At 37.4% G+C, this 26,761-nt stretch overlaps 5 protein-coding genes across 11 annotated transcripts; 4 read left to right on the top strand and 1 right to left on the bottom strand.

Moving 5' to 3' along the window:
- The first annotated feature begins 1,664 nt into the window (after positions 1-1,664).
- On the top strand, positions 1,665-10,204 carry LOC111803905 (2-succinylbenzoate--CoA ligase, chloroplastic/peroxisomal). 2 transcript variants are annotated; one of them, XM_023688517.1, is made up of 11 exons: positions 1,665-1,977; positions 2,122-2,194; positions 2,719-2,887; positions 3,015-3,113; positions 3,436-3,533; positions 3,689-3,882; positions 4,367-4,494; positions 5,146-5,534; positions 6,744-6,821; positions 6,915-7,443; positions 9,587-9,801. In XM_023688517.1, the coding sequence occupies exons 1-11, from the start codon at positions 1,778-1,780 to the stop codon at positions 9,619-9,621; spliced, it is 1,992 nt and encodes a 663-aa protein (XP_023544285.1). In that variant the 5' UTR covers positions 1,665-1,777; the 3' UTR covers positions 9,622-9,801. The 2 variants fall into 2 exon arrangements, with proteins under 2 accessions (XP_023544285.1, XP_023544286.1); XM_023688518.1 differs by lacking the exons at positions 6,744-6,821; positions 6,915-7,443 and adding an exon at positions 9,884-10,204.
- A 595-nt stretch (positions 10,205-10,799) lies between these two features.
- LOC111803653 (caffeoylshikimate esterase-like) lies at positions 10,800-11,786 on the bottom strand. The gene has a single exon (XM_023688164.1). The coding sequence runs from the start codon at positions 11,784-11,786 to the stop codon at positions 10,800-10,802; it is 987 nt and encodes a 328-aa protein (XP_023543932.1).
- A 937-nt stretch (positions 11,787-12,723) lies between these two features.
- Positions 12,724-18,713, top strand: LOC111803171 (WPP domain-associated protein-like). Of its 2 annotated transcripts, XR_002816351.1 has the most exons (7): positions 12,724-12,966; positions 13,382-15,763; positions 16,920-17,046; positions 17,621-17,722; positions 17,981-18,048; positions 18,254-18,355; positions 18,466-18,713. XR_002816351.1 is itself a non-coding variant. In XM_023687457.1 (6 exons), the coding sequence occupies exons 2-5, from the start codon at positions 13,407-13,409 to the stop codon at positions 18,041-18,043; spliced, it is 2,649 nt and encodes an 882-aa protein (XP_023543225.1). In that variant the 5' UTR covers positions 12,724-12,966; positions 13,382-13,406; the 3' UTR covers positions 18,044-18,048; positions 18,254-18,713. The 2 variants fall into 2 exon arrangements, 1 of the variants encoding a protein (XP_023543225.1); XM_023687457.1 differs by having other exon boundaries at positions 18,254-18,713.
- On the top strand, positions 18,439-26,042 carry LOC111803172 (probable receptor-like protein kinase At1g30570). 4 transcript variants are annotated; one of them, XM_023687460.1, is made up of 5 exons: positions 18,439-18,516; positions 19,609-19,708; positions 20,141-20,355; positions 20,910-24,454; positions 25,959-26,042. In XM_023687460.1, the coding sequence occupies exon 4, from the start codon at positions 21,903-21,905 to the stop codon at positions 24,432-24,434; it is 2,532 nt and encodes an 843-aa protein (XP_023543228.1). In that variant the 5' UTR covers positions 18,439-18,516; positions 19,609-19,708; positions 20,141-20,355; positions 20,910-21,902; the 3' UTR covers positions 24,435-24,454; positions 25,959-26,042. The 4 variants fall into 4 exon arrangements, with proteins under 4 accessions (XP_023543228.1, XP_023543229.1, XP_023543226.1 ...); XM_023687461.1 differs by lacking the exon at positions 25,959-26,042 and adding an exon at positions 25,745-25,766; XM_023687458.1 differs by lacking the exon at positions 25,959-26,042 and having other exon boundaries at positions 20,910-24,734.
- On the top strand, positions 24,367-26,610 carry LOC111803174 (putative germin-like protein 2-3). Of its 2 annotated transcripts, none has more exons than XM_023687464.1 (2): positions 24,367-24,454; positions 25,959-26,610. In XM_023687464.1, coding segments are annotated over exons 1-2 (537 nt in total). In that variant the 5' UTR covers positions 24,367-24,453; the 3' UTR covers positions 26,495-26,610. The 2 variants fall into 2 exon arrangements, with proteins under 2 accessions (XP_023543232.1, XP_023543231.1); XM_023687463.1 differs by lacking the exon at positions 24,367-24,454 and adding an exon at positions 25,413-25,846.
- The last annotated feature ends 151 nt before the right edge of the window (positions 26,611-26,761 follow it).

The following is a 26,761-nucleotide window of genomic DNA, read 5'->3' as shown; positions in this document are numbered from 1 at the left end:
TTTGATCGGAATTATCATAATCGTTGATTCCTCAACGGCGAAGTGAAGAGTGAGGCGATTGTGCTTCGAGTATTATAACGCGGAAAAAACTTGTGAATTAGGCAAAGGAAGAAAGGGGAAACAGTGATTAAAAGTGGTTAAGGAACAATCATGGGACGAAGATTGGGTTTGGCGTAAAGGGGAAGCAAACCAAAGCGCTTTAAAATGCTTCTTCCTTTTTCGACGACCTTTTTCTCTGTTTGGTACTTTGGAGAAGGCTTGCTGCGCAAATGCTCAACCATCGCATTTCTTCCAGCCAACATATTTTCACGCAAATTTTTCATACCTAAAAATTTGAATAAAAATAAATTTTAATTGTTTTTCTTTTAAATAAAAATTTTCTTTTCATCCCTACAAATTTTACCTCAACCATGGCTGAGTTTGAAAGGTTGACCTATTCGAAAATATTCGAAAATTTCCAAATCTACGCTTATTTTTTTTATTATTAATTTTTACAAAAAAATAATAATAATAATAATTTAAAAAAAAAAAAAAAATTATAGATAAACTATGTCCATTCATACGTTTAAACGTCACACTACTATAGTTGTCTAGAATCGAGTTTCTAGTTTAGAGTAGATTATAAGTGCGTGAGTTAATTCGGCGCCACCTAAATAAAGTGGAGAGTTATAGGGCTTGCATTTTTAGTGACAATCATTAATTTATTTTTCAATTAATATTATTTCTTAAAACTTTGCATTTAATTGTAATAAAATTTGATTTAATCACATCAATTTATTATCTTGTAAGTAAACAAATAGATATGGTATTGACATAAATTTAAGACTTTAAAGTCATATAGTCTGAATTGAAACAACACCAATTTTTTTTTTACTATTTTACCCTTCATTTATTGTTATTATTAATTACACAAAACAACGTAGTTTAGTCAACGAAGCAAGTTCATTACAATATTGTACATTAAATTAGATTCGTTGACAAATTCAACCAAATAAACAATTTCATTTAAATACCATATATTTAATTAAATAATGGCGTCCCTACCTCATTCTTTTGATCAAGTTGGAGATAATTTAATGAATATTTATTATTTTTTGGTAATAAAAACCCCGTATAAATAATAATAATAATAATTAATAATGTTCATAAACTAAATTTTTATGAAATTAAAAGGTATAGGCGAAAATTGATTAATGGAAAGTCTAGAAATTTTTAATTTTAAAAATAATAAGCCAAAATAAATTATATTTAAAACTAAATAGTTGAGCAATAAGAGCATGGATAAATACATATTTGTTATTGCCATGTGGCACTATTTCATTGGGCCGCCTAGCAGAATGCAACTCTATTGGTGGAGAGGATATTTTAATTTATATAAAAGAAAGAAAAAAAAAGAGAAGAAAAAAAAAAAGAAGAGCGTGAGAAGGTAAATACAGTATTGTTATTCGTTGCGGCTGTGACCGTTGTCCCACGCAGGAAGAGTGGAAGGCGATCCGCGAATGAACAAAATTATAGTTAATTACTGTGAGTTACAGCATAAGGACCACCCAATCAGAAAGCGTCATGGAGATTTCCGATTTGGCCGTGACCATTGAAACGCCACAGCCATGTGACTTTCAACACCTCGGGCTTCCAAGGATAAGACTATAAAAAGGAGAGGCAGTCAAATTGCTCGCAAACTGGTGCGGGCGGGTTCAACACCAGAGAGCTCTGCCAAGGCTCTCACACCCACAACGGGGAACCAAACCAACCTCTTCTCCTTTCCCTAATTTCTCAAATGACTAATTACTCTCACTCTCATATCTGCCAGTGCCTCAGCCGCATAGCCACCGCACACCGAGCTTCTCCGCTCACCATTGCCGGCAACAGACGCCAGACCGGCGAGCAGTTCGTCAACAGTGTTTTGGCGCTCGCCCGAGGCTTGCTTGATCTCGGCCTCCTTCCTGGAGACGTTGTTGTTATCTCTGCTTCCAACAGGTTTTTTTTCCAGCTTTCAGTTCGTAATTGTTTTCAATTTTTGCTGAACGACGTATGTTGGATTCCTAATTGGTAACTGAAAACAAAGGTCGTGTTTTGGATTTTAGACGTTGGAATTGTTACTTTGAGTTTTCTAGCTGGCAGTGATTGGTACTTGGAGTGGTTGCTTGCGGTTGCATTTGTTGGCGGCATTGCTGCTCCTCTGAATTACCGATGGGTATGTCAAATTTTGTTTGTGTTGAATGTAAGAATGGTTCATGTGGAAGTACAAGCGTAATGCATATAGATAAATAATGGATTTCAGCGTGCATTCCTGCTTTTGTATTTGAAAGTCATGTAGGCATATCTACTTGCATGCATGCATTTCTATATGTAGAAGAATTGTGCGCTATACATCTATTGGTACTCGGTTTTGAAGGATCTTTAAGGCGACGAGTTGCTGTTCTTAAGGTGGTGATTAATGAACGTGCTAGATGTGTATAATTGTGTTGACGTCTTCTAGAGATGGTAATTTTTGTCTTCTAATGAGGACAGGTTGCAAACAGGAAGCTTTGGTAATTTTTAGGAACGATATTTGTTATTTAGATTTATAAATTTGAACAGTGGCACCAAATAAAATGAGCATTAGCCTACTTGAGTCTGAACTTGAAAATTAGTACCACCAGTCATGCAAATTGTTTTTCGGTTGAGCAGATCTTGCTGTAACTGGCATGCGTGAAACACATTTTTTTCAACGTGTAGAGCTTTGAAGAGGCAATATCTGCAATGGTAGCCGTGCAGCCAGTGATGTTGGTCATTGATGAGAGCTGTTGTCAGTGGTATTCGAAGCTTCGGAACACTGACATACCTTCCTTGAGATGGCAGATCTTAATTGGTTCCCATCGACCGGGTTATGATAAAACAAGGGGAGGTGTGTAGTTTACTTGGTTTTACCATACAAAGCAAACTAGAAGGAACCTCTATGTTATTTCAATTTTCTGTTTCGTTCTTCTATGATTTTATCAATCTTTCTAAATCAAGCAACTTCACCTTGCCAGCCTTGACCTCTGAAGAATTGAAGAAGCATCATGTAGTAAGCCTACCACTGGATTTCCTCCATGCACCTGAAGATGCAGCTCTAATATGCTTTACTTCCGGTTTGTGTTTTGCTCCATCTCAACTTCACTTTCTTTTTATGTACCGAAAATCCATATTTGGGGTGCAAGTTGGAGCATTATGAGACTCTGGTTGAAATACCACTGAGCGCCAAAGTTGTCAACACTCCTTCAAGAGTTCATGTTTTGTAGCGAGAACTGCATTTTTTTAGTAGTTTTGTTCTCATGAAGCATTTTAAAGGAGACGAGGACTTTTCTTGTAGTCATTGAAATATTAACTTCAGTGTGGTGTTATCTGAAGCTTAGAGTTCATCCACTAAGTTTAGAACTCCCTGATCTATTTTGCTTGTTATATTCTTTGTAGGAACAACGGGAAGGCCAAAGGGAGTTGCTATCACGCATTCGGCTCTGATTGTGCAGACCCTTGCAAAAGTTGCTAATGTTGGTTATAGTGAGGATGATGTATGCTTTTCTGTAATATATGAAGGCTCTATTCACTAGGTTTAAAGCATACGAAGTCTTAGTATATTCCTTGAAGGGCATTCAGTGGATCAATTCTAGAGCTCAAGTAGTTCAAGCAAAATGACTCCTGACAGTTTTAAGTGTCGCATTTTCAGGTTTATTTACATACTGCTCCTTTGTGTCACATTGGTGGTTTGTCATCAGCCATTGCCATGCTAATGCTTGGAGCTCGCCATATATTAATACCTAAGTTTGAGGTTAAGTCTGCTGTTGAAGCAATAGATCTATACGGTGTGACTTCTTTAATCACTGTCCCCGCAATGATGGCTGATTTAGTTTCTTTAATCAGGTGTCTTTATTTGTCCTTTGTTGGACTTGTCCTACTTTTGTTAAAAAAATTCTCTCGTTGATGAAGTTTGTTTGATTTACAAGAATTCTTCTCTTTCGAGAAAGATAAAGAGAAATTATTCTTGTAAGAAGATGTATTCATGGTCATTCTCTTGAAATGCATTTGTAATATGAATTATTTAATCAAAACTAAGGAAAATTTAGTGATCAGAGGGAGTATATTTTCCTATTTAATTATATCTCATTGTGTTGTTTTCTGGAAAAGAAAATGAATTCTTGTTTATCTCTTCTTAAAATTTGCTTTGTACAAATCCACCACCTTGCAAAATCCATGAGGTGATGTTTCTCTTAGTTCGATTGTCTACACTTTTTCTCGAACCGACTACTCTGAAGCTTTGTTTTATTCTCCGTTTAAAACTGGCATGGTATGATTATGGTTTTCAAGGTGTCAACTTTCTCACTTAGCTCTTTGAAAGATGTTACAGGGAAAGAGATAATGGCAAAAGAAGAGAAAGTGTGAAGAAGATATTAAATGGAGGTGGGGGGCTTCCGTTAGAGCTAATCAAAGACGCCATGAAATTTTTTCCCAGAGCTAAGCTTGTATCAGCCTATGGTCAGCCTCATACACCCTGATAGTTTCCTCTTGTGAGCAAATAATATTCGTGATTTGATTAAATTTCACATCTTTGTTTTGTTGGAACAATTTTAAAACATAGTGTTTCCTTTATTAGGAAATGACTTTTTGTATATGAATCTTGGACCCTTGGAAATATTTACTTTTTGTTCCAAAAGTTTGAAATATTTTACTCGCTGTTGTTTTAACTGTTGTTGGGTCATCAAATTGCATAGAGTAGATTATTATTCCAATCATTATATTTTTGAAGAATGTGACAAATTAATACTATTCTTTTAATCATCCCGTCTTGGCAAGTAATATGGTTGTATACCAGATTCTTCCGTCTGTCAATATATTTGCGAGGGGCTTGCATAGGAATAAAGATTTTATGCCCGGCTTAAGATCAAGGAGGCTGATTTTGAATTTGTTTGCAATAATCTTCCTCCAAAGAGCGGAATATTTCACATTTTTGTATAACTCTTCTTGGTTGTATTTAGTGAAAAATGAAGTGTTGATCTGGATTTCATTAACTTTTTTTTTTTTTTTCTTTTTTTTTTTCTTTTTTTTTAAAACCTTTTTTAAAGGTTTTTTACATTTTTTTTTTCTTCTTATATATTATATTTCAGCTTTCTTTTTCTTGTCCGTCAGGGATGACTGAGACATGCTCATCATTGACCTTCCTGATGCTTTGTGATCCAACGGGAGAAACTTCTATGCCACACTTCCAGAGTTATGCGCAATCAAAATGTCATTCAATATATCAACCAGAGGGTGTTTGTGTTGGCAAACCTGCCCCTCACGTAGAAATGAAGATTTTTTTGGATGATTCTTCTCATGTTGGGAGGATTTTAACCAGAGGACCACATTTAATGCTTAGGTACTACGATAAAATTTCTCCAAGGCCATCAAATGACGTCAATGAAGTTTGGTTTGATACAGGTGATATTGGTTCAATAGACGACAGTGGTAATCTGTGGCTTGTTGGACGATCAAATGGCAGAATAAAAAGTGGTGGAGAGAACATTTACCCCGAGGAGGTATCATCATTATTTTTTCTTATCTGGATTGCGTAATTAGAGAGTTTCTAGACATCTCCTAGTATTCCATTACACCACATTTTGGTTTTTAGTAAAAATGTTTTTGCATTAAGTTACTATGAAATTTCTATAGTAGGGCACCCTTTTAATTATGAGCTACATTCAAAGTACCTATGTTTATCTAGTCTCTTTCCCATTTGTCTTCACCTAACAATTTTGTTCTGTAGCATTCTTCTTGTCATTGGACAAGAAAACACTGGTGTAAGAAACCAGAACCGATAATTACTCTTTTCCTCCCTGAGAAAAAATTGACAGATATTATACTATATAATTTGAATCTTGATCTCTTACAAAATATTTGTGCAAAGCGTTCTGTCCAGTCTTCCCACTGATGGAAGCAGTTTCATCGCACTGATGGCAGAGCATATACGCAAGCCTAATCATAGAATGAATCTTTTGCCTGTTGGTTTATTTGGCTTGAGAGAAACCTGAAGGATTTTGAAGGTTTAAGGAGGGCATGGGAAGTTATTTGGAATTAGTACATCGGAATGCCTCTCATGAGAATGTAAAGTTGGATTACATATGAAACCAAGCCTTTATTTACAGGCTTTGATCTAGTTACAAATAGTATAAAAAAAAATTAAAGAATCAGAAACACACCACCCTATAGTGCTTAAAATAGTTAACTAGTGGCTTACTTCTAACCTCTACGACGGTTGAACAAAAACGTCAACAGTGAAAAATCCAAAAACAAAACAGTAAACAACAAAGATTGTTTGGTGAGAAATGTAAACACGAGAGTACACAAACCTATATCAGTTACTATAGTTCTTACATGATTTCTCTTTGCTTTTGATCGTAAGCAGTCAGAACTCTTTCTGGTAATTTACATTTTCGGAGGCTCCTTCATTAAGTTTCAGCCTGTGTTTTCGTATGTCCTTTCTCTGCTTTCTTTCGTCTGCATGAAAGCAGTTCACTTGGCCCCTCCCCCTCCATTATCAAAAGGAAAAAGAAAAAGAACTACCATTCTAGGGGTTGAGAAGTGCATAATACTATTAGATGGCTTTGTATATCTACTGTAGGATATATATATCTTGTTGAAAAATTTCTTGGTTTAATGTTTACCATATTGTTTAGGTGTATATGGGTTGGACAAAGCCAAAGAAGGTTTGGTTAATAAATGGACTTAAACAAATTTAACTATTGCAGGGGCATTCGTCTACTAGTTACACTAATATTGATTCATCTTGTGAAGTAGATTACTCAAATGAGTTTACCACAAATGAGGTCAGATAAGTGACATTAAGATACGTTGAACTATGATTTAAATTATTTATGCTGATTGTAAATTATTTTTATCATAATTTCATTGCTCTACAGATATTCAAAAGTCGAGAAGCTTTAATTAATTGGACACGAGAGGTTGGAAAGAGAAATGGATTGGTTATAGTCATAAAGACATCTGATGCAGGCGTGAATGGTAGGAGGCCTAGAATTTCTTTTGGTTGTGAGAGAAGTGGGAGTTATAGACGGTTATCAAAATTGGAAGTTTTAGAAGACAAAGGAGCTCGCAAGCTTACTGGAACCAAAAAATGTGGATGCCCTTTTTTATTGAAAGGTCAAAAATTGACCACAGATGGTGATTGGATGGTCAAAGTAGTATGTGGGGTACATAATCACGTAGCAAATAAGAATATGGAAGGACATTCATTTGCAGGGAGATTATCGCAAGAAGAGAATGAAATCTTGATGAACTTGTCTAACTCATCAGTCCGCCCTAAAGATATATTGAGCACATTGAAGAGTCGAGATGCTCGAAATGCTAGCACAATGAAGACCATATATAATGCTCGTCATCGACAAAAGAGAGTTGAGAAGAAACAAAAACCAGATATGCAACAACTTTTTGGTGAGTTAGCTAAATACTAATTGAGCTCCAGAATTTTATGAATTGGTTGTTAAGAGTGATAGCAAGCTGTGCCTATGAAATGAGGTCCCATAAATCTCAAGTTGATTTAGGCTCACGAGCTTTGGACAAACTTGTAGGTATGGTTTAGTTGACTTGATAATAGGGTATAGCATTTTATTTATGCTATCTTATTATTTGAAATATTTGATATATATTAACAAGAATGAGTGATAGATTACAGGCTTCTGGCTAGATCATAGGCTTTGTACAACCTAACAAGATGGACACTTACGATCTTAATTAGGCACTCTTTTGGGGTAACTCAGCCCCTTTTTCCATGCTTTCTATTGATTAGGTAACATCTCATTGATTACATTAGTTTCAAAAGGGATGAAAACCTCTATCACCCCCCGTCCCATGCTTCCATGCTCTATTAAAAGTCTGAACAGGAACTCTTCCTATTCATTATGGGGGGGCTGGGCATCAACTCTCAAAAATAGAAACTTTGCTCTATTTATGAAATGGTTTTGGGGGTTGTCTCAAGAAAATGATATCTTTTGGAAGGAGGTGATCGCTAGTATTTATGGGAGAGACCCTTCTAAAGGAAGTAGGAAGGCCTTGGTTCGATATAGTTAAGAATGTTGCATCGTTCTTAAAATTTGCCAGATTTATGGCTAACAATGGGGATCATATCAGATTTTTGGAAGGATCGTTGGGTAGGTCAAAGCACCCTAGAACATGACTTCCCAGACCTCGTTGCTATTTCTTTGAAGAGAGATTCTACAATTGCTGCTGCTTTGTTGAAATGAAAACCAAAGAGGATGAGACTTGGGTCAGAAAAGTGGCCTCTTCGATAGGGAATTACAAAGTTGGATTGGGCTGGTGAATCAAATAAGCAAGGGCGGAAGAGGACAAGCTGTTGTGGTCCATACAGCCCTCGGGATCTTTCTTCACGAATTCCATTTTTTAAAAATCGTTTGATATCATATCTTCCTTGGAAAACCCCTTTGAACTTCAGCGGTTTGAACCAAAAAAGTGAAGGTTTTCCTCTGGTCTCTTGCTCATAGAAGCCTAAAGACCCATGTATCCTCGATTTGTAATCTTTGCCTAAATTAGGAGTCGTTAGACCACATTTTCATTCCCTGCAGCTTCCTCAAGAAACTGATGACTGGCTGGTGGAAGCCCTTAGTGGCTGGTGTTTAAGAAGGAAAATGAAGATCATATGGGGCTATGCGGCTAGAGCTTTTTTTTGTGGAATGTTGGTGGGAAAGAGATCATAGGCTCTTCGAAGATAGGATTACTAACCCCGATAGTCTTTCTACAGATGTTCTTTTTTGTGTGCCATAGCAACAGTTTTTTTTCTAACTTCCCTATCTCTTTAATTCTTCATGATTGGAAAAGTTTTTGTATGTAGCCTCTTGGGAGGAGGCGATCTCTTCTTCCTTTCGAACCACAACCTCCGGAGCGTAGCAGCCACAACATTGAACCATAAAACCGAAGGTTTCCCACGGAAAGGAGACCCATCCATAACTTGAAGCATTGCATTCTTACAGTCTTTGTGGAATCACCACCGCAACCCAAAGAATTTAGGATCTTGGACCCTCAGCGTCGGCGAAAGAGCATTGAAAGAATAAATGATGATGGTTTTTTCAATCGAATCTAATCATGACACACCACCTAGGGGAAATCATAAGTTTAGGAGATCTCTTTTGGATCTGAACAGAGTTAATATTCCAGTTAAATAAATTTGAACCCTCTGATTTATCCATGTCTTTCCATAAGAAGTCATGCATGAATTTCTCTAATCTTTTAGCTACTAATTTTGGGCATTTGAAGCCAGGGCTGAGGGTTAGTAAAGAGGAAGTTGAACTCGTACATCATTTTCATAGTCCTATCCTAATTTTATATCTGTATTCAATGTAAGTTCATTTCATTTTCTGTTTATAATACTTGAGTATCACATGAGATCCTAAGAACTCAAATTGTGTCTGTGTCCGCCTGCTGAGGTAAATAAGAATAGGTTTGAGAAAGCTGATAAGATGTTGACACACAAATGGAATGATTGTTGATGTGTGATCACAAATTCATTGAAATTAATTTAAATTTAGTCCATTTTTAGACTATACTTGTCTTGGTGGTGTAGGTGGAGAGAATTCTATTGCAACATCCCGGAGTTAAAGGCTGTGCTGTGGTGGGCATTCCTGATTCTCGTTTGACAGAGAAGGCTGTGGCTTGTGTTCAATTAGAAGAGGACTGGCAGTGGCATGAAACCAGTCGTGAACTTCTTGATGGAAAGATTAAACAGCATTTATCTACCGCAATTCTTCGTAAACATTGCAAGGACTGTAACTTAACTGGGTAATTACTCTCTCCACTTCTCTCTTTGATATATTTTTGACTTTGAGCATGCTTTGCCATAATCTACTTTTATTGTTTGAAGGTTCAAGATACCAAAGGAGTTTTTCAAGTGGGGGAAGCCATTTCCAGTCACTACAACGGGAAAGTTGAAAAGAGACGCAATTCGAAATGAGGTAATATCTCAGTTTGGATTACTGCGTAGCACCCTTTGAAATGCAACTGGTGAAGCTGCAAAAGCTAAGTCGAGGGAGAACGCCTTCTGATTATACTTAAATTCATGTTCTTGACATTTAGTTAATGTGATCATTTTTAAATTCTTCCCAAAAGAAATTCCATTAGGAAAGTATAAATAGTTTGTATTTATCGATCTAATAAAACCCATTATTTCTTTCCCTTGCTGCCATTTACAATATTTTCACAGTTGCAACTTATCATACAATTTTATATGGCGTCTTTGATGGTGATTTAGATGATGAAGATAATTGTGTGTTTTAAATTAGATTACATCAATGAGATGAGTTAAATGGATGATTGAACTTCTAGGCTTGTGTTACATAAAAGTTGTGGAGTGGGAGATTTGAACATTTAATCTTATCTCTTGGTCGAGAATTTCTGCCTTATGTTAGTTGCATGTTTGCACATTTAAATTTATTTTGTAACAGTCGAAAAAAAAAAGTATATAAAAAACAATATCGGCTGGATTTGGGCTAATAAATGGAATAAGAGCTAAACAGTGGGCGATGTGCCAACAAAGAGGCTGAATCTCGAAGAGGGTGGACACGAGGCACTGTGCCAGCAAAGATGCTAGGCTTAGGCTTGGAAAATAGGACATACACATGTTGTTGGGAGTTTGATGAAAAGTTAATAAGTCATAGTACAATACATTTGATGGTTGGTGGTGTTGAAAACAAAGAAAGTAATGGAAATGCTGTGTCCCATTCCAACTCTCACCACACATCAAAAATATCTGGACACACATTGATTTAGGCACTTATTATTCACTTTTTGGTGTTCTTGTTCTTGTTCTTGGCCTTGGCCTTCTCTGCTCTATCCACTAACCAGTTGAAAATGGTGGTATAAACAATCTCCACACTCTCATTCGCCTCGCCTATCAACTGGTGCCACATTCCTGGATAAACCTTCAACGTCTTGTCCTTACTCGCCGCCGATTCGAACACAAATCTCGCCGACTCGCTGTCGCAAACCACATCGTCTTCCCCGTGAACCATCAACATTGGAACCCTGATTTCATGGCAGTTCATTTTTATGTACTCGCACACTCTGAGAAACTCCAATGCTGTCGCCATTGGTGGCTTTCCTGAAAATCGTCGGTTCGGGTTTTTCGCCACCAATCTCCTCTTCCACTCCTCCTTGTACGACTTGCTTGCGTGGGGCTTTGATAACACCAATCGCAGCGACGGCGCTAAAGACGCTGCTATTGGAAGAAGCTTCTCCAATGGCCAAATCGGTTTGAATTTCGCCGAGATTCCACACATGGAGCCGTTTAACACGATTCCGCTCCAAACCCCCTCTTGCTTCAAGCAAATCAGGATCGAAATCGCACCGCCTAGCGATTCCCCGTACAGAAAAGCAGGGAGGGTAGGATTCTGTTCTCGAACAGAGTCGAAAAACAGAGTACAGTCGAGAACGAGTAGTTCGATGTCTGGGATCGAACCAGGGGCGCCGTCGGATCGGCCATGGCCTTGAAGGTCGAGAGAGCAAACAAGGAACCCAGCTTTGGCTATGGCAACGGCAGTGAGCTCAAACATCCAGCCACTGTCAGAGGTGTAGCCATGGACCATGGCGACAACCCCTTTGAGCTCTGAGTCAGAAACAGGTCGCCATGACTGAGTGAAGATTTTCATCTCCTGGGCATTGAGAATGAAGGCTTCATGGTGAGTAACATTGTGTTTCTTGTAGAACTGTTCCCTGGTTAGGCCTCCATAGGGGCTGTTCTCGTTGGCCTGGTTTATTGGGTGCGCCATTTTCAGGAACTCTTCTCGAGCAAGGAAGAAGATGAACTAGAATGAGTGTGAGGAAATGTGTTGCACAAGATATAGAGAATTGAATGGGGGCAATGTTGATGGTGTAGGGGCCAAGAACATTATGAAGGGCATAAATACATGGAAGGAGTAGGAATTTTTCTGGAAAATGAAATGAATGGATGTCTGATGAGGTGGCAATTGAAGTAATTCAAAATTTCGGTAACGGCCGTTGGTGGTTTTTAGAAGGCTAAAGTATTTAATTTCCAACTTTGGATATTATATAAGATTTATATATATCTTATTTGAAGTAACTGAGATTATTATTAATAATAAATCAAAATTATTATATTTTAATTAGTTATATAATTTTAATATAAATTATAGCCAGCTGTCATTTCATATTTTAGCCAACACACCAAAAAATATTAATTATTCATTATCTCATATTTAAATTATTTTTGTAATTTGTGTTCTTCATTTCCATTTTTCCAGAAGGCTCCGATACGCCCCTGAGTAGTTTGCTGCCCAACTACTAATTAATCATCCTATTTATTTTCACAACATTTTTCTTTTAATGAATAAAATAAAGAATTATTTCGATTCCCACGTGGATCCAGAAACTGGGCCTTTTGATGGACTGGGCTTGGCCCACAAATGTTGTCCACCTGTATTTGGGCCTTTCCTATGCGGCCTTTTGTAGGGATATTATTATATTAATAAAATTTTAAATTAATCGATATAATTAATTAGAGTTTAATATTAAAATATTAAAATAATTTCTTAATCGATGACGGTAAAAGAAAAGGAAGGAAAATATAAAAAATAAAAAATATCCAAATAGGAACAAATTATGAATCGTGTACACACCTGTTACATCAGTTACCAGAATCTTAATTTACAGTTTATATGGGGCACATCGTGTAAATACCGACTTTTCGGAGGGCCCAGTTCTTGTCTCTACTTTCCCTCTCCCGCTCAAAGATTCCCTCTCTTCCACCTTGCTTTCGTTTTTCCTCTGCAAAACCCTAATTTAGCTTCGCTGATAAACAGAAAAAGGCAATTCCAATTATTGGTTCACCATTGGGGGACCCGGGAACATTCTCTTCGTTGTCGTCTTGAGGTTTCCAGAAGCTGTTCACCGTTTATTTCTCCACCACTTCACTTCTGCTCTGCTTCAACAGTAAGTACCAAATGTATATTTCTTTTTCGGTGTTTTAGCTTTTTTTGGTATTTGGAGTAGTTTTCTGTGCTCGAGTTGGAGAGACGTAGACGGTTCGACTTGAATTGTTGTTGCTACCTCTTGGTTATCGAGCACTTGCTCAGTTGCCAATGAAGTATTCGGGAAAGGGATGTTTGAAATTTTGGCCAATGTTGATGAGGAAAGCCATTTTAGTATCATACCATTCACCCCTTTTCCTCCTTTCTGAAAGTTCGATGTCATTACAAGAGTAGAGTTTAGTTTCGCGTTCATTCATCTTCCCAGTGATCAGGTTGGGACTCTTCTACGATATGGTTCATTCCCTTCCCGTTCGACCGTGTTCATTGCATTTTGGTTTAGCTCAATAACGCATGAGTTTTCTTGTTTTCCTCATCAGGATACCATTGCAAGTATACAACGATATGGACGCTAATGCGACTTTGGAGGATAACGGTAACATGCAGCTAACCGGAAGTGATAAACAAGATGATAATCTGGGTGATGACTTCCTCGAGGATTTTGACTCGTATTGGCAAGACATTAATGACCGGTTGACCATTTCAAGGATGGTAAGTGACTCTGTCATCAAAGGTATGGTAAATGCAGTTTCTCAGGAGGCGCATGAGAAAATCACTCAGAAAGAATTGGAGGTGTCTGAATTGAAGGAAATAATGCATTCTTACCTCTTGGATTCTGAGAAGACTAAGTTTATGACGTCTCCATTGAGGTTGTGTAAGCTAAAAAGTACAGAATGTGACAGGATTGACAGCATCTGTGGTGCTTTCTTTGAGCACGATGAAATGAGAGAATCGATGTGCAGTCTAAGGAACACAGCTAAGGAAAACTTCAAGAAACTAAAGAAAGAAATTGATGGAATAAGAGGTTGCAATTCAAGTAGAAAGATCAATTCAGGCTCTGAGTTGGTTGGACTTGGATTGAGTGGTATACTACAAGAAAAAGCATCTTGTAGATATATTGATGTTGGAAAAATAGTTGATGATCTTCAAGATAATTTAGATACTTTCTATAATCAGGTGGAAGATATAGTTCAATTGTCAAAAGCATCTTTTGGTCAGTGGCAAGTTGAGCAGGAGTACCTAGCAGATATTGAAGGCATGGTGATCAGAAATTATATCTGGAGTATCCAACAAGAGTTTGAGGAGAAATTGTGGGACCAAAATGCTAAAATTTTGAGTAATGAAAGAAAGATATCAGCTGAAAAGATGAAAGAAATCTCAAGTTTACGTCAAGAATTAGATAAAATTTCAAAATCACTATGTCCTTCTGAAGTTGGACATTTGATTTCTTGTAGTTCCATGGATTCTGATCATTCTCACCGGAAGTTATTAAGTAGTCATATGAATCCGTCGACTTTGCATTGGGAAGGAAATGGCAAACATGAAATGTCCAAGACGAACCTTCCTGAGAATGTGGATCCTAGTCGTCTGAATCATATGAAAAAAGATGAATTAATTAATCATTTTAACACTGTGATGACAAAAATGAGTAGAAACCATGAGTCCCAAGTACATGAAATTACCGAAGAAAATTTCATTCTCAAGAGAGTACTTCTGAAAGAAAGAGAGAAGTCATCTTTGTTAAAGAAGGATAAAGAGTTTGACATACTAAGGAGAAAAATCCCTGACATTATTCTAAAATTAGATGACCTTCTTTTGGAAAATGAGAAGCTACGGTCGTCTAGTGCTAATGATGAGAGCCTAGGCACAATGAGGAATAGACTGGAGTCGCTTATTTCAGAAAATCACCACCTTAAGGACTTGCTTGGAGAAAAGAAAAAGGAGGTTAAGTGTTTGTCTTCTCAAGTTTCAAGCCATGCTGAGAAAATGTCTCAATATTCTCTTTTAGTTTCTGAGTCATTGACTACGATCGAAAAAAATAAATGTGAGATGCAGGATGCACAATTTGAAGCCTCAATTTGTCAGGATATATTTAAATGCTTTTTAAGGGACATGATGGACCAAGTCAGATGTGCCACTGAGGAGTCAGCTTGGAGATATGATATCATGCAGGGAGTTTATGAAACTATCTTTGAAGGAGCATCTTTCGTTGGTGAGCTTGCTAGTACGTCGGAAAATGAACATTTGGATGAGGAATCCATCACTATGCAGGGTCTTCTAGGAGTGGTTTTACAAGAATCCTTGAAAGAAGCTGAGGAGAAAATGACTAGCTTGAACAACAGATATATGGAAGAGATGAGTACTCGACTGTCCCTAGAAAAGGAGATGTTACATTCTGGAGAGGCATTAAGAGTAGAGGTTTCCGAAAAAGAGATGTTAGAAGCAGAACTGATATCATTTAGAGCATCATTAAAAGAAAAAGAACAGCTTGTGCAAGAAATAACTTTTGTATTAGAGAAAGAGAGAGAGAAGCTGGCTTTAGCTTATGAAGAGGTTGGCTCATTGAAGGATCAGACCAATAGGCAGGAAATAATGATTTTGAAAAGTCATGAAGAGCTCAATATTACAAAGCTTAAATTGACAGAGGCCATACAAAAAGTTGGATTACTTGAGGTGGAAACATGTGAATCAAAACAGAACTTTGAGCAAGCAATGGCAGAATTTAGCAAGGTTGATGAGGAGAGGAGGATGCTTGCTGCCATGGTGTCAGAGAATAAGAAGACTAAGTTATTGGTTGAGGAGAAAGAAAAGGAATCTAGAAAGCAGATGGAATCAGTAATTTTTGTTGTCCAGGAATTATTAAAAGAAGTTTTTGATTTTGAACATAGAGTGATTGACTATATTTCAAGGAACAATGGAAGGTACTTGACATATACTTTGATAGTTTGTTCTGATATTGTTGTTGCAACTTGGATTATTGGTAATCTTCAAAATTGTGTATTCAATTTATTCTTTGTCACTGGCATGGCTATGCTTGATGCTTATGCTTCTAGCGGGAAGCTAAGACCATGTCTTCTGATCTTACCTTAGTTACCCCTGCTCATGTGGCCCGGAGGTGGGAGATGGGGTTACTTTAGTAGGTTGTTTCTTTGTGGGATGTAAATACCATGTCAGTTTGTGTCATGGCTGGATTGCAGTTTTTCTGTTAACATACCACATTTTCCTCGATTAATTATGCCCTTCTGACAGGAGTCTATGAGGAAGGATTGGATATCGAGGTGGAGTTGTAGCACACCATGCCCCCAAGTTTATTATTAAGACACCTAACTTTATTTCAAAATGTTTTTGAAGTTCTCGACTATACATTTGTCTTCTTTTGGCATTAGACCCATTATCATTCCTTCTCATATTGAGATTTTACCTTCATATTCACGTACTAAGTAACTTCTTTTTAATCACATACATGAAGTAACTGATTCTTTTAGACCTGGTGTAGAATATCATCACTTTTTTCAGGAATGCTTTCTTTTTTTATGTTTATTATCTTGAATTGAAAAACACGATGGAGTTTGGTTCTTTTTCTTCCTTTTGATACTTTGTGATGAGAGCCTAAAGGTCCTTAACCAATATGAAATTATTCACAGCCTTATTTTGTTATCGCTAAAAAAGCTGCTCATATAAGCTAAATCAGTTGATGATTGATCGCTCCACGTTTTAATCAAACCAAATAACATTGTCAAGATTCTTGTTACTCCATGTTTTGATTAAATGAGAAACTTGTTAAGAAGCTCGTTTCTTTAAGTTTTTAGATCAATATTCGTTCTTTATAAGCATGAGCATGAGCTAGACTGATCCCGATATGATTTCTTTCTTCCCCTAGCTTCTGCCATTTCCTTACTACCTCTCCATTTAATTGTCCATTCACTGGAATGCTTAACCTCTTATTTTGCCTCATAAATGAATAAAAATTACTAGTCCTTGTTACTCTTCTTAATTAGCCCTGTATATTTTTTTGGTTTAAATGTTCCGTGCTAAAATTTATGCTCCGAAGCCATTAATATGTTGTTTTGCTTTCAGGTTGGAAAGATTGAGTTCTGAGACAAAGTCACTTATCCAGAAAGCCTCTACGGTGAAAAGGGAAGGATTGCTCTACAAGCAGAAGCTTGAGAAGAGGTGTTCTGACCTTCAAAAGGCTGAAGCTGAGGTACTAAAGCAGATTTTCCAAGTGAACCAATTTGTTTGTTCTATTTTCTGATATTGAATTTTCGCTTATGGAACTTATACATGCCGCCAGTTGTGATGCACGATTTATGTCTACTTTTTTACAATGATTTTCTGGTTCTTCCGTTCTTTAGAAATTAGAGTAGTATTACCATTTGATTAACTCTGAGAGTTAATATTCCTATTAATTTTATGTTTGAAACCCATTTTCTCAATAAATGATTCAGGCTTCTAAGATATTATTTCCAAGAGTTTTAAGAACCTATTATTATTTTTAATGTAATAGTTCTAAGTTCTCCACAATTAATTAAAAGAAAGGAATGCATGCTTAATAAATTTAAAGCTAAAGGAACGTCCAAATGTTTTGGTTGCTTGAAAGACGTCTAGAAGAAGCCTCATTATTACTAAGCTGTTGTTCTGAAATTCTGCTGTTTCTGGTTTACGTATTGGATCTTCATTTTCTCTGGATATGGTGTTTGTTCTCTTGTTATTCTCTTGTTATTCTCTCACTACGTCTGTTACAGGCTTACAGCTATTGGTTTGCTTTTCTGTTTCAGGTCGATCTTTTGGGGGATGAGGTTGCTGCTCTTTTAAGACTTCTTGGAAATATGCACATTGAGCTTGATCGTTATTCACCAATATTGAAACATTATCCTGGAGTAAGTTGCATGTCCTTCAATTTTTAGTTGATTTCTTTATTCTTGCATACGCCCCTGTTAAGCTTGATCCTTAAATACATTTTTTTTCACATTACCACAATTACTTTGGGGTTCTTTTGGCTATCTAACTTGCACAAGCTTGGAGTAAAATAAGCTATGGATCTTCTGTGATTAAGTGTGTGTGTGTATATATAACTATATTCGCTAATGTCTTAAATTTGTCAATAATTTGTACTTTGATTTTCTTTTCGATTATAGATTGTTAAGATCATGAAGCTTGTAAAAAGAGAATTGAGTGGAGATATGACGGAAGCTTTTTGACAGAGGTAACATCTATAATCAAATAGACACATCCTAATCCATTTCTACCCTATTTATTGAGTTTCTAGCGATGCAGTACCTTGTAATTGAGATGCAACTTTGAATGAATTTCATTTGGAAGATGATAAATACAATAGATTATTGTGCATATTGGGGTTTCTGGGAAACAATCATCATACCGTTTCTTTTCGGTTTGTTTTCATTGGACAGGTAAAAGGCTGTGAGTTCCCTGCTGCATGTTTTGCAATGCAGGATTTCTGGAAACACATTATTTCTAAGCTATACATCGCCTCCAGAAAGGGAGGAACAACTGTAAGTAGATAGTTAACTAGCTGCGTGGAGGCAAAAAAACCCATGCTCTCAAAACTTCAGTTACCAGTCCCAATCTCATCGGACGTTAACCTGAGAAAATCTATGGGCAGAAATGGGATTAACACAACAGCAATATAGATTGGAGAACACGATTTTTGTAGGTATAAAATAAGCCAATCTTTTTGTCACGGGGCTTGTAGGCTCCTCCTTTTCAGTTTAACCCTTAGGGTTCTTTTTGTTAGATGTTTAGTGTCTGTCATAGTTCTCTTTTCTCTCTTTCCTTTGTTGTAAAGGTTCTTTCATCCAGTAAATCAAATAAAAGAATAGTCAATACATAGAACATTCATGTTCTTTTTTCAACATATGGCTATGATTGGGGTCGAAATTCATGAATTAGAACACTTCATCTGTCTCCTTCACTAGATGGAGAAAGTTAATCATAGACTAGAGAGTTGGCCACTTATACGAATGGAGTTTTGTGATCAATTTGGAATCTGCAAGTTGTTAAGTTAGGGACAGTGTCGGTGATTTCATTGTTTCTTTAGCTTAATGCNGTGGAATCTGCAAGTTGTTAAGTTAGGGACAGTGTCGGTGATTTCATTGTTTCTTTAGCTTAATGCCTGTAGGTGTTGTTTGTGAGTCAAAATCATGCTGTGGAGACAAGTTTGGGTTTAGGCTTTTAATAACCTCCCCTGTTCCTTTCCCTTTTTCAGAACTAATCTTAAACACAATAATGGAATTGTAAAATAATCAATAGTTGTTGGCATATCAAATCGAATCTGAATAATGAAGGGAAAAAAGTCGGGGTTTTCTATATAAAATGTGGATGGATCCGACAAGACTTGGTATTCTTTTGTTTAAATGTTGGGGCATCTGTGTATGGAGGGAGCTTTGATTGTGATGGAGAAGTCTAGCCAAGTGAAGGGCCACCGATTGCCAGAACTGTCCCATTTTTGGGACACTTCCATTTCATAGCTGATTTGCATTCTTTTGTCCATTCGTGATTAATACTTGCATATGAAATTCCACTGACTTTCTCTTTGATGTGGTTTGTTTCTAGTGATTAATTATTTTTTTAACGAAATTTACGAAAGTTGTATTTGTCCACCATATTTCACTCTTTGATCTCTTGGAATATTGCAGCCTCAGCCTATGTTTTTATCTTATTAGTTCGTTCTGGTAGCACCGACCTCCAGTCGGTGTCTAGACATTATGTATTTTTGATTGGATGACAATTTCTGTATGTATGCAAGAGTTTGTTGGAGACGGGAACGAGAGAGAGAAGTGAAGTTGATCTGGAGATTTGGAACGTTGTATGGAAACAAACAAGGGCTTTGCTTTGCTGAATTCGAGGTAAACCTCTTTTGGATTCAAAATCTAATTATTAAAACGATCATGGAAATAAAGTAAGTAAAGCCATGTGTATGGGATTGGGTCCAGCTTGAATATAAAAATGTGTTGACTCTTTAAAAAATTATACTAATTTGTCTGTTGGTGGAAAGGGGGCTGTTTATTTTATCATGATTGGCTTTTTTTTAAACATCTATGCTTAAAATCTATCATTGTACTAAAAAAAATTCAATATTTTATTTAATGGGTGTCACCATTCTCTTATTTTAGTATCTATTCCTGATAGCGCATGTAGTGAACTATTCTTATACCTTAGTTATTGTTAGTTTTGAGATGTTATTTGACTTTCATGTTTTTTTTTTTTTTTTTTTTTTTTTTTTTTTTTTTTTTTTTTTTTTTTTTTTTTTNTTTTTTTTTTTTTTTGTGTGTGTGTAGATTTTGAGCATTTGAAGTTCAATCAGAGGAATGGTTGAGAAAAAAAATGTGATTAGTAGTCAAGATTTGAAGAGCCCAAGTGATGCAAAAAAAAGAATTGAAGAGAAAAAAGAAAGACAACGAGCCAACACAACGCCTATTGCAACAAGCTTCGACCACTTATCTGGAGCTAGTACGCTAATGAAAAGAACACACCCGGCTAAGAAAAATTAAAGGTCAAAAGCCAATACTTAACACTCATAGTACTATATTAAAATGTGACACCTTGCGGGTGTGATTTTGCTTGGCATAAAATATTCAACAATAAGATATTTTTAAAAATTCATACTAAATAATTGAAAGTTTAGGGTTATATTTAATATAAAATTATTTTTAAGTTTTTTTTAATATGTCAGTACCTATTAGAACTAAAATTGAAAGTTTAAGATTATATTAGACATTTTAAAGCTCATCAATCTATGAGATACAAAATGAACTTTCAAGACTTAGGAAAAGCTTTTTAAAAGTTTAGGAACTAAATATCCCTAAAAAAAAAAAATCATTTATAAATGTATGAGCTAACTTAAGTTCCCATCAACTACTCTATTGGAATATGCATAGTCCTGCTATCAACACTATGAGCCAAAATATTAACCTTTTTTTAAGAGAAAAGTGGCCGATGCACTATTTTGATTTAATTTTTGACTCTATAATATAATATTCGCTGAAAATAGTCTCAGCCAAGAAAAGTATAAATATTTTTGAATCAATCTTTACTCTCATTTTGTAGAATGAGTTATGACCTCGATTCATCCATATTCATACGAGGCCAAGAATGAAGCGGAAAAGAACTTCAAATGTAGTGGTAGAAATGAGAAGTGACAGCAAAGTGGAAGGCAATGGCTGGATATAAAATCAAGACTGGATTTTGAAGGTAAGTGAAGAGTGAGGACAATTAGAGGTACCATGTGGTACGGAATGGCAAAAGATAAGCAAAAAAAAGGCCTTTATTTTATGGCTTTAAGTGGGAAGAGAATGGTAGTTTTTGAGAAAATGCCGCAAGAATAATTGCTTTGCTCATCTTCCTCCAGACACAAGCATGTGACCCACCTCGCAAATAATGGAATGGAGCCCCATCTCTGGCAACCCAAAACCTGCCTCCTCCATACCAAGACACAACGCCATAAAGTAAAGCTTTTTGTGAGAGAGAAACAAGACAGTCAAAACTTTGCATTTCGGTTACTTCACACATTACTTTTCCGGGAATTTGTATTTCGTGCGTGCGTTTCAATGGTGTCAGATCTTTTGGCTCTTTGGTGAGGAAGAAGATATGGCAACGAAGCAATATCGTATCGACCCTTCTATCTGTTTCCAGCAACAACCACCCATGTTCTAAATTCTCTCTTTTTTGTTGGAGAGAAAACCCACTTCAATGCTCCTTCCTTGATTTTCGTGTGGGGGTTTGTTTGTTTTTTTTTTCCTTCTCTGTTTATTTTGGTTTCTGTATCCTGTTTGAGACCCTTCCCCTCCGAGTTCTTGTTGTTCAGATCTGCCAGTTAGCTGAGGCTGTTGGTAAGAAATGAAGGATGATTCCTATGTCTTAGAGGTAATACAATATTCTTGCAGTTGAAGTTACTATTGGAGTTGGGACACTCAATTACTGAATGGGTTTTGATGGGTTTATGATTCCTGTTTGTTCATGAGTGTTGGCTGAATCATAGTTGGTATTTTCTTTCTTCATATTGAAAGAGCTTATAAGACCAGATTTCGTTTATTGGGGAAGATGGGGAAGTTTCAAATCCGGAAATTCTTGATTCCTCTACTACTTCTGATAATTTCTGAGTATCTACTAACTGGAGACGCCAAAACCAATTCTCTTTTCATCAACTGTGGCTCAAGCTCAAACGAAACTGCTGATGGGCGGAAATGGATTGGCGACCTGACTTCTGAAGTGAACTTTTCCGTGGGTAATCTTGGTGCTAATGTCAATGCCTCCACTGACACTTTAAAAGGCGATTCAGTCTTTGAGCCGCTGTACAAAACTGCTCGGATATTTACTAATTCCCTGAACTATACTTTTAAAGGCGTTTGGGGTAATCATTTGGTTCGCCTCCATTTCTGCCCCTTTCCTTTTGAGAACTTCAATGTGAACGAGTCATCATTTTCTGTCTCAGCAAATGGTCTTAGACTGGTTTCAGAGTTCAGCGTTCCCAATGAGATTGCATATAAGAATATGGAGTTTCAGCGTTCTGGGGTCAATTCAAGTTCATTCTCTTTGATTAAAGAGTTCATTATTTCTGTCAATTCAGAAGCATTTGTTCTTGAGTTCTCCCCTTCTGGAGGATCATTTGGGTTCATTAATGCTATTGAAATCGTCCCCCTGGTGAATGAGCTTTTTGCAGGTTCGATTGATAAGGTGGGTGGAAGTGCTGTTAGTTTGAATGTGAGTGAAAGGGGAGCTGAAACTATGTACAGATTGAATGTTGGAGGTTCGGTGATCAAGCACACTCAAGATTCAAATCTTTGGAGAATGTGGGAAGTGGACTCGAGTTATATGATTACAGCAGATGCTGGGTCGGAGATACATAACAGTTCTAATGTAACGTATGCTTCCATGAATGACTCCATTGTAGCTCCTCTCCCTGTGTATGAAACAGCCAGAACGATGTCCGAGACTGAAGTGCTCGAGAAAAGATTCAACATGTCGTGGAAATTTGAAGTTCATCCTGGTTTCGAATATTTGATTAGATTACATTTCTGTGAGCTGCTGTATGACAAGGCAAGAGAGAGGGTTTTTAAAATTTATATAAACAATCGAACTGCAGTTGAGAGTTTTGATGTGTTTGTACGAGCGGGGGGGATGAACAGAGCATATCATGTGGATTTTCTTGAACCAATATCGTCCAAAATCAACACCCTTTGGATTCAACTAGGTCCTGATACGGCTGCAGGTGCTGCCGGAACAGATGCTCTCTTGAATGGTCTGGAAATATTTAAGCTGAGTCAAAATGGGAATCTTGCGTTCATTGACAGGTTTAATGCCTTGGAAGAGTCCATGGGAAACTCGAAATCTCAAATTCTTTGGATAGGCATTGGAGCAGGTTTGGCATCTGTTGTTTTCCTTGCTGTTATTGTCATTCTCACCATCTATTTCTGCAGACACCGGAGGAGGAATTTTACTAAGAAGAACTCTTCTAAGTGGAGAGCAGGATCCAGTCATGGGGCCACTGTCACCAGCACCTTGGGGGGAGGCCAAAGTGTATTTGGGACCTTGCCATCTACCAGAGTTGGCAAATGGTTTACATTAGCAGAGATTCTTGCAGCAACAGATAACTTTGATGAAGCTCTGATGATCGGAGTTGGCGGTTTTGGTAAGGTCTACAGAGGGGAGATTGATGATGGTACTCTTGTGGCGATCAAGAGAGCAAACCCGCAGTCTCAGCAGGGACTTGCCGAGTTCGAGACCGAAATTGAAATGCTTTCTAAACTTAGGCATAGGCATCTGGTCTCCATGATCGGCTTTTGCGACGAGCAAAAGGAAATGATCTTGGTTTACGAATACATGGCGAATGGCACTTTAAGAAGCCATCTCTTTGGGAGTGATCTCCCACCTTTGACATGGAAGCAGCGATTGGAAGTGTGCATTGGTGCAGCCAGGGGACTCCATTACCTTCACACAGGAGCTGAGAGAGGAATAATCCACAGAGATGTGAAGACGACCAACATACTCTTGGATGAGAACTTTGTTGCAAAAATGTCTGATTTTGGTCTTTCAAAAACAGGTCCTGCTTTGGATCATACCCATGTTAGTACTGCAGTTAAGGGCAGCTTTGGCTACCTCGATCCAGAGTATTTCAGGCGCCAGCAGTTGAGTGAAAAATCTGATGTCTATTCTTTTGGTGTGGTATTGTTAGAAGTTGTTTGTGCACGAGCTGTTATAAACCCAACTTTGCCCAAGGATCAGATAAATCTTGCAGAATGGGCAATGAAATGGCAGCGCAAAAAGTTGCTGCACACTATCATAGACTCACATCTCCAAGACAAGTATTGCCCTGAGTCTCTTAAAACATTTGGAGAGATAGCAGAAAAATGCCTTGCTGATGAAGGCAAGATTCGTCCAACAATGGGGGAAGTTCTATGGCACCTAGAATTTGCTCTGCAACTCCATGATGCTTGGATCCGCACCAATGATGCTCAAAGTTCTTGCACAGTAAACTCAGAAGGAGCCCAAGCTGAGGAACAGAGGGTAGAAGTTGATCGGGAAGAAGAAAGCTCCACCTTGAAAGCTTCAACTCCAACTGATCACTTATCCTAATGGATTTGGTCACATAACTAGTAAGGCCAACTGCCTATATTCAATTAAATCTTTATTTCTTTGTCATATTCTTTCGGATTTGTTCTTCCACTATAGCAGTATGAATCTTAGATTTTCCTGCTTCCTTGTAGCTCTCTACTGATATCTGCATTATTGTATTGCTCAAAATGTAATTTGTCATACACGATAGGCTTCTCTGCTTGCAATGGGTGTCTTCTGCTAATCGTCGTTGCATTTCTTCATAAACATCTTTCAAATTCTGCTCAGTTTCCTCCAAATATCATTTATTTTGTTGAGTCTGCTATCATCTAGAAAGTGATTTGAAGTACAGTTTTGCTGCTTATATCAAGTAGTTGTTCTTCACATTTTAAGAAGAAAGTGATTAGCCAGAGATGTTAGAGTCAAAACCAAGCTGTTCTGAGCATCAATGGCCGTTTCATGAACTCCTCTGAAAATCTAAAGAGCCGTGGTGATGTTCAGTGGAAGGTAACAACAGTGCAGGAGATATCATCGTAGCTCTTCTTAGACAAAGCCTCTTTGATCAACTCCTCTGAAGCCTTTTGAGCATCCTAGCCATTGCTCTGATGCAATGACAAGCCTCCTGGTTTGAAATTACCTGCATTTCCAAACAAAAAAACCAAAACAGAGCACCATCTCAGTACCTCTTAGGATCAAACCAGCCAGCCCTGTAAGTTACCATTGGTTTACTGTACAAGAAAGATTAATTATGGAACAAGTTCCCATTATCTCTGAGCTTTCTTTAGATTTTCTTGTTGAATCAATGTTTTTATGAACTTAGCCTTCAGGGCCTGCAGTGTACAGAAAAAGTCATAGAAAAGAAGAACACTTTTACATGTGAAATATATTTCCCTTTCCAAATAAAAGCTCAACAGTACAACAAAATAACATGTTGTAGGGTACCCCACAAAGATCATAGAATGTTGGGTGCGCGGTGACTACATGTCGTTTTATACATCATTCAGAAAGCTTTATTAAATAATGGAAGGGAGGCTGAAGAATTTTTCGTAGCTTAAGAACATTAAAGTATATATATATATATCTAGTGCCGCCATGTCTGAATCTCAAAATGAATATGAGGAGAGGATTTATTTTACCATTTCAAACATACATGGTGGGACGGCCAAATTAGACTCCTTCAAATTCATCAACCTTTCCTTCATCCATATTCTGTCTATAAAAGGAAGCCTTTTGGATTCTCATTTCACAAACTCTTTAATTCTCTTCTGCAAGCCCACCTATATATTATATATCCTTCTCCCTTATTGCTTCATTGGCCATGGCATCCAAAGCTATCATTTTGGAACTTCTCATTGCAACCTGTGTCGTCGCTGTTTTCGCATCGGATCCCAGTCCTCTTCAAGACTTTTGCGTTGCAGATCCAAATAGTATGGGTAAGTAGATAAGTAATTCTTTCAAACATCTAACCTCTTACTCGATGGCTTAGCTTAGCTGGGTAGCTTTCAAAGGTTATTTTAACTTAGTTTTTTGGTTATGCTTTTGCAGTGAAAGTGAATGGAGGTGTGTGTAAAGATCCCAAAGCTGTGACGGCTGATGATTTCTTCTTTAGTGGACTCAACAAAGTAGGGAACACATCAAATCCAGTGGGATCTCGAGTGAGCGCTGTGAATGTGGTTCAAATCCCTGGGCTCAACACTCTTGGCATCTCTTTGGCACGTGTCGACTATGCGCCGAGGGGCATCAACCCGCCACACACTCACCCGCGTGCCACCGAGATCTTGACTGTCCTGGAAGGAACTCTCCTCGTCGGCTTTGTCACCTCCAACACCGAGAATCGTCTCTTCACCAAGGTGCTTCAGAAGGGTGATGTGTTTGTTTTTCCCATTGGTCTCATTCACTTCCAGCAGAACATCGGACACGGACACGCTGTTGCTATCGCTGCGCTCAGTAGCCAAAACCCCGGGGTTATTACCATTGCTAATGCTGTGTTTGGCTCCAATCCTGACATCCCAACTGATGTTCTTGCAAAGGCTTTCCAAACTCATAAACCCATTATCGCTGGAATTCAAGCCAAGTTCTAAACAACTTTTATGTTTTGAGTTCTCCTGATTGTGAACAAATCTTTGAATTTTTATTTTCTTGGATGTGTGTTTCTGTTTGTATTCATTTTGTGAGGAGTCCTTAATTTGTTTGATTATCAGCTGCAATTTTTTTTTATTGATTTGAATGGGAGTGCATCTTTTACTTTCCATTGTGTGCTAACAATTGGTTGAATCTTTAGGACATATCATTAAAATAATTCTTTTAATGAATAATTTTAAAAAAAAATTCGAAGAGAGGAAGATTGA

Source organism: Cucurbita pepo, chromosome LG10 (genome assembly GCF_002806865.2).
Source record: "Cucurbita pepo subsp. pepo cultivar mu-cu-16 chromosome LG10, ASM280686v2, whole genome shotgun sequence".
Classification (NCBI taxonomy): domain Eukaryota; kingdom Viridiplantae; phylum Streptophyta; class Magnoliopsida; order Cucurbitales; family Cucurbitaceae; genus Cucurbita; species Cucurbita pepo.
This window is presented reverse-complemented; position numbering and strand designations above follow the sequence as displayed.